Genomic DNA, 16,553 nt, shown 5'->3' on the forward strand with positions numbered 1-16,553 from the left:
TCCAACAATCCTAGAATTTTAGTATTGGAAGGGGATTTAGAGATTATTTAGCATAATTGTCCTTATATATAAAATGGCATAGGTAAGAATATATGATGGCAGAGAGATGGCAGAAAGGGATTTCTCTACTCTTAAGTATAGAGGCAAGATCACTGGGTTGGGACTCAGTCATGCTGGGATCAAGCTCACCTTATTGGATAACCTTGAACAAGACCCCTCACCTCCTTAAAGTCCTTGCTACCTTTAATAACCTTTAAATCTCAGTCTATAAATCTAGTCCTCATAACTCTATTACTTGGTGACAAGGTATAGAATAATAAAGATGACAAAGTTAAGAATCTTATGTTACTAAAAATGTTTATTATTTGTAACATTTCCATTTATCTTTCAGTTATCTCCATTATCTTCATTGTAGATATACCCTTAAGCAATGAAGCAATGAGTAACTGGAGATACTCACTCTTCCATTTTCTGTACAGGTTGGAAAGAAAGAAAAAAATCTCTATGAAGCTGTATAGAAAAATAAAATCTTCCCCCCAGTAGAATCATTGAAAATTTTAGACATTCAAGCAAAGTGTTAAGAAAAGGGCTTTTTTGTCTATTGTTCATTGTACACTCATCAGATTTCTAGTTCTTTTGCAATGCAGACTACTTAGATCATAGTAATGCTTAGTGAGAGAAAAAAAGGCAGCTAATAATTCCTTGCTCTGACTCTCACTTGTTCAGAGTAAAGGCAGGACTATCACCTCTCCATTTTCCTTTGCCCTTTCCCTAGGCAGACAAAAAAGCCCTTACCAATGTACGTAAGTTCTTTGCAAAGATCTTCTTGAAAGTTTAAAGAGCTTAGCTTTAATAAGTATTATAATTTAAATCTTTTATAGAATATTAAAAATGCATAAAAATATTCTGGAAATACCTATGATTGAAATTTACAAAGCCTGTAAGTGGGTGGCAAGAGAGACCCAAGAGAGATTTATGGTTGGAAATTGTATCCTTTGATTTTGGGTTGGGTTTCTTAGAATCCCTTTAAATTCTGTGCCCCCAAATTTTGTAGATCCTACTCAGGAAGAAGCTGCATTTATGATTTCCCTAAAATTCTAGGACTAGAAATAACAGTTCATGCTATGCACCATGGTTTATGTACCCACCTGGTTCCCTGTGTCTTGACTCTTGACTCTCAGCTTACTGACTTGTGACTCAGCAATATCAGCCCTCTCCTCAGCTTCCTCCAGTTCATGCTGAACTCTCCTGCACCTTGTTAACTGAGCGTTGGCCTGTTCCTCCTAAAAGAGAATGTGGAAAGAAATGACAACTGTTCTATACTACTATTAATTGAGAATCCTGTTCTTTTTCATCTTTTGGGAATCAGTTCCTAAAACAGTGCCTGTCATATAGTAAATGCTTAATAAATGTTTGTTGATTGAATGATTGATAATTGAGGTATGATGAACTATCTTTCCTGGGATAGAGAAAGAAAAGGTAGAGTTCTCCAAAGCAATGGAATTGGAAATTCTTCAGATAATGTTAAGAATACCTAATATTTACATGGTGCTAATTTAAGGTTTGAAATACATTTTAAGTATACTATCCTAACATCCTTCCAACAACACTGGAAAATAGATGCTAATATTTTCATTCCTTTTTACAGATAAGGAGACTAGGGAAGGCAGTAACTTAGTGATTTGCTTAGAGTCACATAGTCAGAGGTCACATTTAAATATAGGCCTTTCCTACTCTAAGCTCAGCATATCTTCTCTATCACCTAGCTGTCTCATGACAATGGCAGGTTTGTAAGCTATAGGATGAATTTGGGTGAGTTAGGGAAGGAAGGTATCTTGGAGTCTAAGCAGATAAAGAGGAAGAAGGACAGATATCCCTGCTTCAATAGATTGAGAAAGACTTCTGTCTTTCAGAGAGAAGCCATGATCACATAATAAGCTGAGCATCAAATAAATTTTCTTCATGGCTATGAATGTAAGGTCCACTCAATAGTAACCCAAAGATACTGGAGTAGTTTGCCACTTTCTTCTCCAGTTCTTTTTTGCAGATTAGGAATTGAGGCAAAAAGGATTAAATGACTTGCTCAGGTTCACACAGCTACCATGTTTCCCCGATAATAAGACTTATCCCGAAAATAAGCCCTCCCCTTACTGTGTAAGATTCCTCTAAAATAAACCCTCCCCCGAAAATAAGCCCTATTGAGATTGCTACTATAGTGAAGGTGATCCCCTGCGCTACACGCTACATTACAGTACCCTCTGTATGCACCCCACCCCCACCCCACCCCCACACGCTGCGCTCCAAGCTGCATCCAACCAGAGCTGCAGCAGTGAGCGCGTCATCCTGTTCTTCCCCAGTGATTTGCTTGCTGGCGCTATTGAGAGCAGTGCCGTGGAGGAGAGCTGAGTCAGGACAACATAAAAACCCGGTATGTAAGCAGGAGTGAGGGGGCATGATGGAGGATAAAAGAACTCAGGGGGCATGATGGAGGATAAAAGAAGAACTCAGCCAGCACTCACTGCGCTAAAGAAATGAAGAACTTCCTTGTAGAGAGAAGAATAGATCAAGTAATGCTTCCTGCAGGAATGACTGCCCATCTCCAGACCCTTGATATTGCAATAAACAAGCCATTCAAGGACCATTTGCGCATGGAAGTCAATGACTACATTGAAAATAGAATGGAAAGAAATCAGCGTGGAAACTTTGTGAAGCCCTGTCTGCAAGAAGTCGTGACTTGGGTGAAGAAGTCATGGGATAAAATTACCGACAGCTGTGTCGCCAAGGCACTACGAGCAGGTTACCTGGACAAGACATGTTCATTTAAAGAGAGCTATATTGCTGGACATGACAGATTGGGTCCACTTCTTCTGAAGGAAATAGAGGCGCAAGACATCCAGGACAGAATTCAGGGTATGGACACTTATGACGATGTTGTTGAAGAAGATGACATGATCATTATTGAATAAAAGTACTTTTTTTTGTTCACATTTACCTGTTTATTAAAATTGCTGTCAATGTTCATTAAAATAAGTCCTCCCCTGAAAATAAGCCCTCTGGTGGTTTTTTTTCCTGTTCAAAAAAATAATAAGACAGTGTCTTATTATTGGGGAAACATGGTAGCAAGTCTCTCCAAGCCTATCTACTGTGACCATATTGTTTCCCTGGGATCAAATCAGATTTGAACTCATGAAGCTAAGAATTCCTGACTTCAAGCCAGAGCTCTATCCACTGTGTCTACATTGCTTCTTTGGGACCAAACCAGAATAAAACTGTTCTCCGTGAATAGGTAGCAAAGACAGAGTAAGGAGTTGCTGAATATTCAAAACTTTATTTAGTATACTTTCTCCATTCAAAAAAGCCAGATTACTATTTCTTAAGAACTCAAATGCAAACACTATAAGACAGTGTTTGGTTGAGGTTGAGTTGTGAGAAGAATACTGATATGGATATAGAAAATGGAAATTAAAGAGTTACTGCTGTTTGTTCATGTTTCATTTCATCCATAGTGGAGTAGGAAAAAGAAAGATGAGCAGAGGAGTTAGAATAAGAATGATTTGATGGGATACATGAGGAAGAGTGGAGTAGGGTGAATTAGAATAGAATATGTAATAGATTACATTTATATTTTTATATTATTTTAAAATTTATTGAGGGGCCTCCTTAATGAAAACATGAGAAAGAAACAGGCAATTTTTAAAGAATGAGATTCCTTGGGAGCAGAAACTATTTTGCTTTTGTTTTTTCTTTATATCTCTAGTGCTTAGTACACTGCCTGGTACATTGCAAGGACTTAAGAAGTGGTTGGTGATTGACTGATTAACTTAGAAACATGTATAATTCTTTGAATCACGTTGAAACCCAGAAACAAAACCCTACTGTTAAATGTTAATATTCTTCCAGTAACACAATATGGTTAGGAATCAAGGAATACCACAATAGAGATGGGTAGTGGACAAAAATAGGTTGTAGCACATTATCAATGATGATTTGTCCATAACGTATGGTATAATTGGGAACATCCAAGGGATATATAATTAGAAAAAGATGGGCCAGTGAGGTTCTTAGACTGAAGAGCAACAAATAACCCTGAGGGTGTCACATGAAATATTAAAAGAACTCTCAAAAGGTTCCCAGAACGTTGGCTGGGGCTCTATGGAGAGCTTATGAGAAGGCATGTGACAGGAGAAGCACAGGCTGAGATAATGTGGATGGATTATAAATTGCCTTATTAATGGAGGGAGTTCAAATGGTATATTGAAGTCTTGAGGTATTTAAGGTTTAAAAAGAATTTTTCTTACATAACCCGTGTGATGGATGTGGTTCAAATATTAAGACCCTCATTTTATAGATGAGGAAACAGATTCAAAGACAATGAACAGCTCTTCTCAGATCATAATTCTCATAAATATAAGGCCCAGGATTCAAATCTCTTTTTTTTCTGACTCCAAATACAGTGCCCTTTCCACTAGACATTACTGCTTTCTAGAGAGTATACTCACAGAATGTCAAGAATTTGAAAAAGATTTTAGCAATCATTTCAATATCTCAAACTCCCATTCATTTTGTAGGAGAGAACATTTAGGGGCCATTTGTTTGGCCCCTAAAGAGCTGTGTGATCTGAAGTAAAGTTCCTAGAGACTGGTTTCTTTTAAGAAATAGAAACATGTTCTATGAGCAAAATTGACTGTAAGGAGAAAATATACAGGAAAATATATAGACATCCATATGGTTCCATGGGAATCTGACATCTGGGGGAAGCTTTTATACTCACAGCTTCCTCTGCTTGTCTCTTATATGCCTTCACTTTGGCCTGTAGTTTGTCTACCAGGTCCTGGAGTCTGAGGACATTCTTCCGATCTTCCTCAGCCTGTAAAGATAGAATTAAGGTTATGGGTTTCATCTAATTTTCTGAACAAAATTTAAGTAACAGAGACTTTCTTGTGATTTCTCCAACATCTACCTGGTAAGTAATTTCTTTGACTTTCCGTTCATATTTGTGGGCCCCTTTAATGGCTTCAGAGCCCCTCTTCTGCTCAGCATCAAGCTCATTTTCTAGCTCATGAACCTAAGACACCACAAAAGAAAAATCAAAATCTCTAAGAATATCCATTACTTAAGCTATGTGGAATCATCTGTCCTGACACATTAAACTTTGCAAAGGTATATACTGAAGCTCAGAGGTCCCCAAACTACTTTGATTTTCTTCAATCTTATGATCGTAGGTGGAGGGAGTAGTCAGACTATATGTCACAATCAGGGGTAGGATGTAGGCCATACTACATAAGACACAGAAATTAGGAAACAGTGGTCAGTATCCCTGAGAGTCTTAATAAATCAAAGTTTTATTTAGATATAACTTCCTCTATAAAATCTTTTTGTTGATATCCCACCCTCTCCATTGCTATGTTTCTCTAATCCTTCAGCTATAAATGATCTCCTTCTCTTCAAAGTTTTTATAGTGTTTTACCTTATCATGCATTTATATTTATCTTGCTATACACCTGGGGGTTATATATTTTTACCTTTATATACAGTAATATCAGAAGAAGTACATATTCCCTTCCCCATTTTTCCCCTTCCCCTTGATATTTTGAGAATCACCCCTAGTAAACTAAATTCCATTCATAAATCCAAGGACAGTTGAGGAGGGTAAACTGAGAAAGAATTAGAGAAAAAGCGGAGTATTATTCCAAATCCTTTAGATAGACATAGATTACTAAAAGAGGTGAAAGGTATACTACCTAGGTTCTGAGGTAGAAAAAGATACAAATTTTGATAATTCATCATGTCCACTGTGGAACTGGGGAGAGAATCCTGCCTATGAGCTGCAAGAAGCTGTTCTGGAAGTCTGGAAGATTTCTAGGTCCAATTCTAGAAAATGAAATACAAAAGAAATCTCCAGAAGCGTTTTTGAGCCAGGAAATCTAGAGATGGAAAGCCGGTCCTCTAGAAAAAGACCACCATCTGCTGGGAGCTAAGAAGAAATGCATGAGGCAAGGATTGCAAACAAAATAATGCCTCATTAGGGAGCAGCAAGTAGATGCATTTGTGAGAACTCCTGGAGGTGTGAGTACCACAGACAAGAGAGGAGAAATTCTGAGGTAATTCATTTAACTTTTCTAAGTCTTAGTGTCTTCATTTATAAGATAAGGATAATAATAGCACTTATCTCAAGTAAAAATCAAGTGAGATAACATCTATAAAATGCTCTGCAAACTTTAGAGCAATATATAAATATTATTTGTCCCTATTAAGTTTCATCTTATTGGATTTATCCCAATGCTTTTAGTTTGTCAAGATATTTTTGAATCTATAAATTTGATAGCTATCTGTCACTTTATCTGTCACTATATTTATATCTTTATCTAAGTCACTGAAAAAAAAATGTTGGCACAGGTCCAAGTATAGATCTATGACTATTTTACTAGAAACATCTTTTTAAGCTCACTGAACCATTAAAAATTACTCTTTACTCCTAAATTACTCATTTACTCCTATAATGACTCATCCAGGATCAAATAGCTAGTAAGTGTCTGATGTTGGATTTGAATTTCAGAAATTCTTGACTCTAGGTCCAGTTGTCAATCCACTGAGCTGTATTACTGTAATCCATAATAGCCTGAAGAGTTTTAAAAATGAGATACACTCTATTTACAGAATTCCTTTGATTTAACTTACTGATAACCATGGGGTAAAAAGAAAATAAAGTTCATTTGATATGATTCCACAGGGGGCAGTGATTATAAGTTCTGTATATTAGGCCCCAGAATGATGAGGTATGTACAGAATCTAAGTTCACTTACTTAATCATAGAAAGTTTAACTATAGGCCCTCCACACTTCAACCCATTCTTGAAGGAGCTATGTTGGTTCTTTCTTCCTTTTCTCTAGACTCATAAATCGTAAATAATACCAAGTTCTCTTGCCTGGATGTTACATAGCTCCAAAGGTTAGAGCAACAACTTTTCCTTCTACCTTACAGGCAAGTTCTGTGTTGGCTTGTGGTGATTTTTATCAGTCTGAATTTTCCTCCACCAGGGCCCATATATGAATTTCTTAACAGAGTCCATGTGGGTCAGTAGATTGGGACTGAGAATTACACTATTCTCTCTCCCTTAAATTTTCATATACAGCTGGATAGGGTTATTCAAATTATTTAGGGCTGTTTCCCAAAAATTTAGGGATCGAAAGAGGGAGGAAGTAACACATTCTCTCTGGTGCTACTGCTTTAGGGAAGGGAGAAGTCGTGTTTCCCTTCATACTGTGTCACATCTTCCTTCCCTCACTATGAAATTGTGGGGTCCTAGAGTATAAAGTCTATGTTGTACTGATATTTGTGTTTTCAGTGCTTATTAACATCAGTAAATGCTAAACAGAATTTTTTTTGGATCAAATAGTTGAATTGAAATGAAGTATGGGAGCAATTCATTTTGAAAGTGACTAAATGAGGTTTCACAGAAACAATTCACTGATTCACATGCACTACTGGTGGAATGGAATGTTTGACTAGTAAACAGAAAGGGTGTGTTTTAATATTTCTTTTTGAAGATAACAACTAGTAGGGGTTTCCAGGAAAAAAGGAAGAGTGTATCCTTTAATTTTTGCTCCTCCCTTCTATCTCTTCCCCTCCCTTTTCCATCACACCCTTCTATGTCCTCAGAGGCATTATTTTACATGCTCTTCTCCATCATTACCCACTCTTACATCTCTTCATATAGCTCTGATTTAAAAACAAAATAAAACCAACCAACCAACAAACAAACAAGATTACCTAACAGTTCAACCACATTTGGTGACCTAGAAAAGGCTAAGGGAAAGATAATGAATCAACAGGGAACTGAACAGAAAAATTGGCAAAGAAAGAACAGAACCCAGTATAGTATATAGCATTTAGAAGATTTGAAATGTCTACATTCTAACTTTGAAGAACAAACTTAAATGAACTGCACTCCTTGAAAAATTAGAAGTTAGCCTTGCTATGGGAAGAATTTAAATTAGATTTAAGAAAGATTGGGAAAGAAGTGAAAACACTGGAGTAAGTGAAAAAAAAGAAGACAGAAATTTAAAATAAATTGGGGAAATGGTTCTCAAAAACTGGACTTAGCCAACTCAGTAGTTGCATGTATACAAGCAGAAATTCTCTGATGAATATCATTTTGCAATAACATTGTAAAGTTCACATAACAAAATCATGATGCTTTATCAAGTCCATCAACAAGATTATTTGGTCACCCATTTGCAATACCCATGAGTGCAACATTTGCACCCATTTTATAGTATTGTTTCTATGAAATAAAGTGATTCCATAATCTTGTTTTGCCTCTGTGTTACTGTAAGATTCAAGTAATAATATTAGGAAAGTATGATTGCATTACTATATATACTCTTCAATCTGCTTAGTACTTTCTCTCCTCACCACTGTCAACAAAACTGGGTAATCTAAATATTGCTTTCCCAACTTCATGTTATGTCTTTAAAAAATTGTAAATTATTTGACCAGGATCAAAGAACTATCTAGACCTAGAATTATAACATAGGTCAGAATTCCCTGGTTATTCTCACTCCACTGTACCCTATTCTCCAGTTTCTGGATCTGCTTCTTTCCTCCTTTCAGGGCCAATTGCTCAGCCTCATCCAAGCGGTGCTGCAAGTCCTTCACAGTCTGCTCCAAGTTCTTCTTCATCCGTTCCAGGTGGGCACTGGTGTCCTGCTCCTTCTTCAGCTCCTCAGCCATCATGGCTGCCTGATTAGGACCACAAGAACTATTAATAAGTCACCTAACCCATCATCATAATCTAGCCCATACAGGAGGTTTCCTTGATTTGTAACAAAAACGAAATCAAACCTAGAAGTCCACCCTTTCTCCAACCTTTCATCTAATCTTGGTGAAAAGAGGCAACAGAGCTCACTCACATCTGTGATAGCTTTTTTGGCTTTCTCCTCTGCATTCCGAGCCTCCTGTATAGAATTTTCCACTTCTTTCTGGCACTCAGCAATGTCAGCCTCTAGCTTCTTCTTTGTATTTATGAGGCTGGCATTCTAGAAAGAAAATTAGATAAACAGGGATTCAATTTCATACATTTAAATCTAGAAAGCAATTCAGATGTTATCTAGTGTAATATCCCCATTTTATATATAAATAAATTAAGGCTAAAGAATGTTAAATGAATTGCTCAAAGATACACTGGTAGTATTTGATGGCTAGATTTGGAAGTAAGGTCATGTAATTCTAATTTTAGTTCTTTTTCCTCTATTTCATGGTTATATTTATGTGATTAAAAATAAATCTCTGAAATATCTTGATTTACTTAAAATTTATATTTCACATGTTTACAAGAAGATTTGAAGTGGCTTACACTTCAAAGCAAGTTCAAAGTATGTGGGACCTTTCTGAACCAAGTTGAAGGAGTAGATGCTTTCAGCTGCCAAAGCTGAAAAAATTACAATACTTTGTTGATAAATTTGGCTCTTGTATTTCCTGGCAGTTACAACGAAAAGAGATATGTTGTGTGTTCCAACGTTTTTGTTTTTTGATAAGGGGAAGAAAAGGATTAATCTTCAGAGACCTAGTCTCTGGAATTAAATTCAAATAAAAAAAGAAGCATGCATGTTCTTTCCTGCATTTTTGCAGAGGCACAAGAAATGTTCTTGGAGTAGACTTCAGAGTACCTGAGTGTGTAGGAGTTGCACCCGTTCACTCGCATCCAGCAGCTCCTGTTCAGATAGTCTGCGTGTTCTATCAGTTTGCTCCAAGGCCACTTTCATCTCATCAAGTTCTTCCATCAAGAGACTGTTTCTGCGTTCCACAAGGGCCAACTGCTCCTTCAAGTTACTGTTGTCTCTAAGAGCATCGTCCAATTGCAGCTGAGAATCCTTTAGCAGGAAGCATGAACAAGGATCAGTGAAACAAGACTATCCATAGAAGCTGTAATAGAAGAGCAGTTGTCTGAGGGCTGTCTCACTTACCTTGAGCTGACCTTGGAAGGTACGAAGGTGTTTCTGCGTTTCAGCCACCTGGCGGTTAGCCCTGCCCAACTGAATCTCCATTTCATTCAGGTCTCCTTCCATCTTTTTCTTAAGCCTCAGGGCATCATTTCTGCTCCTAATCTCAGCATCCAACATACTCTGCATGGACTCTGCCATTCTCTGGCTATTTCTTTTTAACTGCTCAATTTCTTCATCCTTTTCAGTGACCTTCTTGTCGATCTCAGATTTTATCTGGTTTAGTTCTAGCTGGATACGTAAGACTTTGCTTTCTTCATGTTCCAAGGAACCCTGTGTGGAAGAAAGTATAATGTCTCTCTTTTTCCACAGAATATGTCCCTGGATAGCAAGAATGTAGATGGGGGCTGAAGCTATCATGTGTCAGCCTGATATCTTCCAAGCTATCTTCCTTGAATGTAAATGGATCTAGCTGCATAGTATCATCTCTAGTGAAGATGAATGGACTAATTAACTGAAGAATATCAGAGTGTGGGAAATATAAGCTCCAAGCATATATTCTTTAATATATGCTCACTAAAGGCAAAGAACTATTTTTTTTTCTCTTTGTATCTTCAATTCTTAACATAGTGTCTTCTAGTAGGCATTTATTAAGCAATTGTAGAATTCAATTGAATTCAGATTATGTAAAATCTTAAATAAGACTAAAGAAATAATTCATAATTACAAGTTCATCAAAATAGATTGGTAGAAACAGGGAGTAGAGATGTCAGGATAAATAATATTTAAATGGTTTTATTCCTAACTAAGGTTTACTTCCCTACTGAATCTCTTTGAACATGCTTCTGCTGCAGATCAGAACCCTCAATATTTATTTGATAAAAGCATGGTTATTGCTTTTAGAGAGGCCAATCCTAACTGTTTACAACTAGAATAGTTCAGGGAAAACATTCTGCTAGTGTGAAGGTTCTGGCCAACCATTTTCAATTCAATTCAAGAAACATTTAAGTGTATACTATGTGTTAGTCACTGTGCTAGGTGCTAGGGATACAAAAATAAAAATTAACCAGTCCCTGCCTTCAGGGACTTTATATTCTATGGGATATGTGGGATATGTGGGTATATAAAGTAAATTCTCTGAGGAAGAGTAAGGAAGAAGGTGCTAGCAACTGGAAGATTCAGGTTAAATTTTCCGTTGGAGGTAACTCTTATACTAAGTTTTAAAATAATCTAGAAATCCTGAGAGTTGGAAGAGATGAGATGTTGTCATTTTTCAGTTATGTCTGACTCTATATGACCCTGTTTGGGATTTTATTGGTAGAAGTGCTAGAGTGGTTTGCCATTTCCTTTTTAGCACATTTTACAGATGAGGAAACTGAGACAAACAGGTTAAGTGACTTTCCCAAGGTCACACAGCTAGTAAGAGTCTGAGGACAGATACTCAGAAAAATAAGTCTTTCTATCTCCAGGTCTAGCATTCTATCCACTGTGTCACCTAGCTGTCCATGCAAAGACATGGAGTCCAGAAATAGAATATTATAATCAAAGATGAATAGCACATATGGGACAATATGAAGTTTGAAGTTATTTAAGGTGGCTTAGGGTGGATTCCTTTTCTTCCTGAGAGAATAGGATTGAGAAAAGAATTTTTTAAAAGGGGCTTTTACAAAATGAGCAAATATCATCTACTGAATAAAGGAAATGAAATAGATGAGATAAGATACAGGCTCAGAGTTAATAATGACCTGGTGTATTTTTTTCTAAGGATCTATAGAAGGGGGAGAGACTATAGAACCGCTAGGACAATCATTTCAGTTGCATGTTTCTCTAAAAGTCCAGCATGTACTATTTCAGAAACTTGCCTCAGCCTCTTCTAAAGAAGTCTGAAGATCTGTCTTTTCTTGTTCAACTTGCTTCTTGGTCTTCTCAATTTCTTTCATATTCTTGCTCTTTTCTGCAATCAGCTCATTTAAATCACAGATCTCCACTGTAATGACAGAATTTGCTATTTAAGTAATTTCAGTGCTTTTCAAACCTCTTATAGGTATTTACCCTTCTTGATCTCTTGTTCCTTATAGGTAGCTACCCTTCTTGATCTCTTGTTCCTTATAGGTAGCTACCCTTCTTGATCTCTTGTTCCTGACCAACAGATTAATGAAAAGGAGATAATTATGTAGAACTCGGTTTTACATATTATAGAGAGGCAATGTGATGGAATTAATACTGGATTTGGAGGCAAAGTTTTGGGATTGAATCTTAGCTATGACATGTGCTTATCTATATAACCTCAGGTATATCATATAATTTCTCACTTTCCTCACCTATTAAATAAGCAGGTCATAATACTACATGTTCTCTAATGACATTTCCCTCTCTATATAAATGATTTTCCTCAATAACTTCATGAGGTTTTAAAAATAACTAAGAGGCAACCAAAAAAGAGAATTGGTTAAAGAAACTCCTGGGACAATGGTGACAAGATTTATTAGAAGGTCTTTTTTGCTGCCAAATATAAGTGGATTTAAAAATCCAATGTGATCCCCTATATAGTTATAAAAGAAAGGGTAAACTTGGATCCCTAGATGGCTAGCAATAAGGCATGGTCTTGGGCCTTGCAAGGCAGAGTTATAGTGAGATTACTGATGTGATAATATCCTTGAATGTTTTTTAAAAGTTGAATGCTGTTATTATTTCACCAATTTAGGAGCCTAACTAGGAAACAAAATGAAATTTTGTGAAACACTGTAGGTATCTGGAGGGAGATAGGAGCCTGAGAGGTAAATAGTAGAGCCATTAAGTTTTAAGCATCTGAAGATGGGGATACTAACCTTGGAGATTCTTGTTTTCCCTTTTCATGGTCTCTAAGTGATCTAGTACTTCCTCATAGGCATTTTTCATTTTGAAAAGTTCAGTGCTCAAGGATCGAGATTCTTTCTGAGCAGATTCCAACTCTGCTTGATTCTCCTCAAGTTTTTGCTTCCACTCCACAAGGACCTAAAGAATCACAAAAGTTATTAATGGGAAGTAGCAGTGACAGGTCCTCTTCAGGCTAACACACACGCACACATACATATAAATATATTAGTATATATATATATATATATATATATATATATATATATATATAATATATATGTATACACACACATATATTTATGTGGTTATTGTTCATTATTTATCTTTTATTTTTCAAAAAGAATCAATGACACATGGAGTGATGTCTTGATTCATACATGAATTCAAGAGCTATATATATATATATGTATTTGCATATGCAAATACATACATATATCTGTACATACCTATACATAAATACATACATACAAATGCTACGGAAGAAACTGAGTTTATCTCATCCTTAAGATTGAAAGAACAAGGGATTCTGGTATTGTAGGACTAAAAAAATCATATCACCACAAATGGGTTAAATGGATATTATGAAATCTACTTCTTCCTGTTTTTCTCCACCTCCAATGCTATATAGTTCAGCTAAAACAAATAATGATGGGATATAACTTAAAAAAAAAAGCAGGAGTGTGCTGCTTTAGATCAAGATTAGCTAGCAACATAAGAATAATAACTAGAATATAATAATAATAATAGTAATAGCTAACATTTATATATAGCTTACCATGTGCCAGACACTATGCAAAGTCTTTACAAATATTAATTCTTTTGATTCTCACAATAATCCTGGGATGTAGGTGATATTATTATCTTCAATTTTGCAGTTGAAGAAACTGAGGCAAATTAGATTAAGTGGCTTGCCCAGGATCATATAACTAGTAAGCATCAGAAGCTGAATTTGAACTCAGGTCTTCCTGGTTTCAAGTTCAGTGCTTGTAATATCTATCCACATTTATGTACCATCTCAAGGTTTACACAGCACTTTATATATATCATTTCATTTATTTCTTACAACAATCCTGCCAAATAAGTTATATTAATATTCCCATTTTACAGATGAGGAAACAGGCTGATAGTGGTTATGTGACTTACGTGTCCAAGGTCACATAACTGGCAAATATCTGAGATGTCCCAGTGAAAAAGAAAATCTCCACACTTTAGAAAGTTTCCTATTACTGTGTCTCCCAAACTTTTGGGTTCCACATTGGTCACACTCCTACTTATTTTCTTAACACAAATTCACTGATCCAATTTCATTAAGTACTCTATTGCTCTCCTAGTTGTACCTCTAATCTTTACATTGGCTCAATTTCTCATACTTTCATTTCTGTACATTTAGTACTTCATGCATTGACATGTCTACTCCATTGTTAACATAATACTAGATCATTATAGATTGGAAGGGACAGATGACAATTATGAACTGTTATAAAGCTCTTTTATCCTCTATGAACAGCTACCTGCCTTTTAAGTCAGATGACTCTATGGATCACTTATATGGTCTTTTCTATTTAGAGAACACTTGAAAAAAGTAAACTAAGGATTATTGCCATATACTTGTATTCATATAAATATTGAGAAAGGACCTTATCGAAGTTCCTCTGTTTCTTGTCCAGAGCAGCACAGGCTGTATTAGATCTTTCCAAATCAAGCATAAGATCATCCACTTCCCCCTGAAGCCTCTGCTTGGTTTTCTCCAAGGATGAACACTTGGAGTTCACAGTCTCAATATTTTCTTCAGCCTCTTGGAGCCTCTGGGCTAATTTTTTCCTGCAAGGACCATAGAAAATTCTTCAAAAAGGAACTATTTCCAAATGCACAGGGAAACTAATAAATGTAATAGAGAATTGGGGAAGGGAGAAATCTAAGTTCTTCTGAAGTATAGTAGGTATGAGCCTGATAGTGATCTTCAGGATGCCAAGATTGAGTCTTCTTGGAGTCTTGTTGCATGAGAATTAGTCAATTCTACATAAAGCCAAATATTGGAACCAATATTTAACCAGTGAGAACCATGACAGAAAGTGGAGAAGGTCACTGAAGAGAGAGATCAGTTTAGCTATTTTGATTATATGGCTTATGTAAGCACATTCAATTCTGACTTAGTAGCCAATCAAAAATCTTTTCTTCATTACTCAGTGAATAGATGGAACATAATTATTTTATACTTGTGCATATTTGAACTGGGGAGAAGGAACCCTTCATGATCCATCATCACAGACTTATAGAAGCTCCCTACACTCTTCATGTAGGTTGGCAGGAGGCAGAGTCTATTGCACATGCTTTCAGGACTGGGGCCCTCATTGGCCAGTGTTCTATACATAAAGAAAGATAAATAGTTCACAAGGATGAGATAAGACTGATTTAAGACACTTGGTGATGTAAGAGAATATAAAAACCATCTGGGGGAGCTCCAAAAGGCTTGGGGGAGGAAAGTTAGAGAAAGATCTGAGTCACAGAAGGGAGCAGATGGATTGAGAGAACTATTTTGGGAAAGGCAGGAGTTGCTATGGGGTGTGGGATCCTATATAAGTATTTAGTAAAAGTTTAGGAAAATAAGATGTATAAGGATTTTGAGAATAGTGATTTGTCTTGAATATTGGGCTGCTTATTCACCAATTTTCCACCCTATGAATTCCAAAGTCCATACTTAGCCTCTTCTAGTTCCTCTGTACGCTGTATGGCATCAGTTTCATATTTATTCCTCCACTGGGCCACTTCACTGTTAGCTCTGGAAATAACTCGCTGGAGTTCAGCTTTGGCTTCCTGTTCTTCTTCATATTGTTCTCTTAACAAGTCAAAATTGTGACGGGAAGCCTGTAGTGCATGGGCAAGAGCATTCTTGGCCTGGCATGATAACAATATGGAAGGGGTAAAAATCAGTTTCTAAAGTAGGATATTTTGATTCATACCAGAGTACTAGGTCTCTTAATTCTGCTTCTAAAAAATATTTATATAGTATTTTATTTTTTCTAATTATATATAAACAATAATTTTAACAGTCATTTAATAATTTCTGAGTTCCAAGTTTTCTCCCTCCTCAAGATGGTAATCAATTTGATATGGGTTATATAAATGCAATTACGTAAAACATTTCCATATTAGTCATGTTAAAGAAGAAACAGACAAAGAAACCCATAAAAAGTGAAAACAATCTGCATTCAGACTTCATCCATTCTTTCTCTGGAGGTGAATAGCATTTTTCCTTATGAGACTTGGAATTGTACTGGATCATTGTATTACTGGGAATAACTAAGTCATTTAGAGTTGATTATCATGTAATTCTCCTTTTTTGCTTTGCATCAATTAATGTAAATATTTACAGTTTTGAAATTCACTCACTCACCATTTTTTATAGCACAATACCACAACTTGTTCAGCCATTCCTTAATTGATGGACATCCCCTCAATTTCCAACTTTTTGTAAACTCAAAAAGAGATTCTATAAATATTTTGTATAACTAAGCCCTCCTCCCTCCCCATTTTTTGGGAAATCTAGTAATGGTATTGTTGGATCAAAGGGCAAGCACACTTTGCTCTCTCTTTGTTCATAGTTCAAATTGCTTTTCAGAATGGTGGGATCAGCTCACAACTCCACCAACAGTCAGTGTCCCAATTTTCCCACATTTTCCTCAAAAATTATAATTTTCCTTTTCTGTCATATTAGTCAGTCTGATAGCTATGAGATGATACTTCAGAGATGCTTTA

General features: G+C 36.2%; 1 protein-coding gene across 1 annotated transcript in view; it reads right to left on the bottom strand.

Moving 5' to 3' along the window:
• Positions 1-379: 379 nt before the first annotated feature.
• LOC127560724 (myosin-13) overlaps positions 380-16,553 on the bottom strand; it is a 72,402-nt gene continuing 56,228 nt past the window's right edge. The window contains exons 28-39 of the mRNA XM_051995549.1: positions 15,496-15,692; positions 14,435-14,618; positions 12,770-12,935; positions 11,804-11,928; positions 9,966-10,274; positions 9,669-9,872; positions 8,913-9,038; positions 8,572-8,742; positions 4,961-5,065; positions 4,772-4,867; positions 1,149-1,283; positions 380-471 (exon numbers count right to left, since the gene is read on the bottom strand). Of these exons, the coding sequence (XP_051851509.1) occupies positions 457-471; positions 1,149-1,283; positions 4,772-4,867; positions 4,961-5,065; positions 8,572-8,742; positions 8,913-9,038; positions 9,669-9,872; positions 9,966-10,274; positions 11,804-11,928; positions 12,770-12,935; positions 14,435-14,618; positions 15,496-15,692 (1,833 nt within the window). The 3' untranslated portion in view covers positions 380-456. The remainder of the gene's footprint in view (positions 472-1,148; positions 1,284-4,771; positions 4,868-4,960; positions 5,066-8,571; positions 8,743-8,912; positions 9,039-9,668; positions 9,873-9,965; positions 10,275-11,803; positions 11,929-12,769; positions 12,936-14,434; positions 14,619-15,495; positions 15,693-16,553) is intronic.

The sequence above is a fragment of the Antechinus flavipes genome, chromosome 4 (assembly GCF_016432865.1).
Source record: "Antechinus flavipes isolate AdamAnt ecotype Samford, QLD, Australia chromosome 4, AdamAnt_v2, whole genome shotgun sequence".
NCBI lineage: Eukaryota > Metazoa > Chordata > Mammalia > Dasyuromorphia > Dasyuridae > Antechinus > Antechinus flavipes.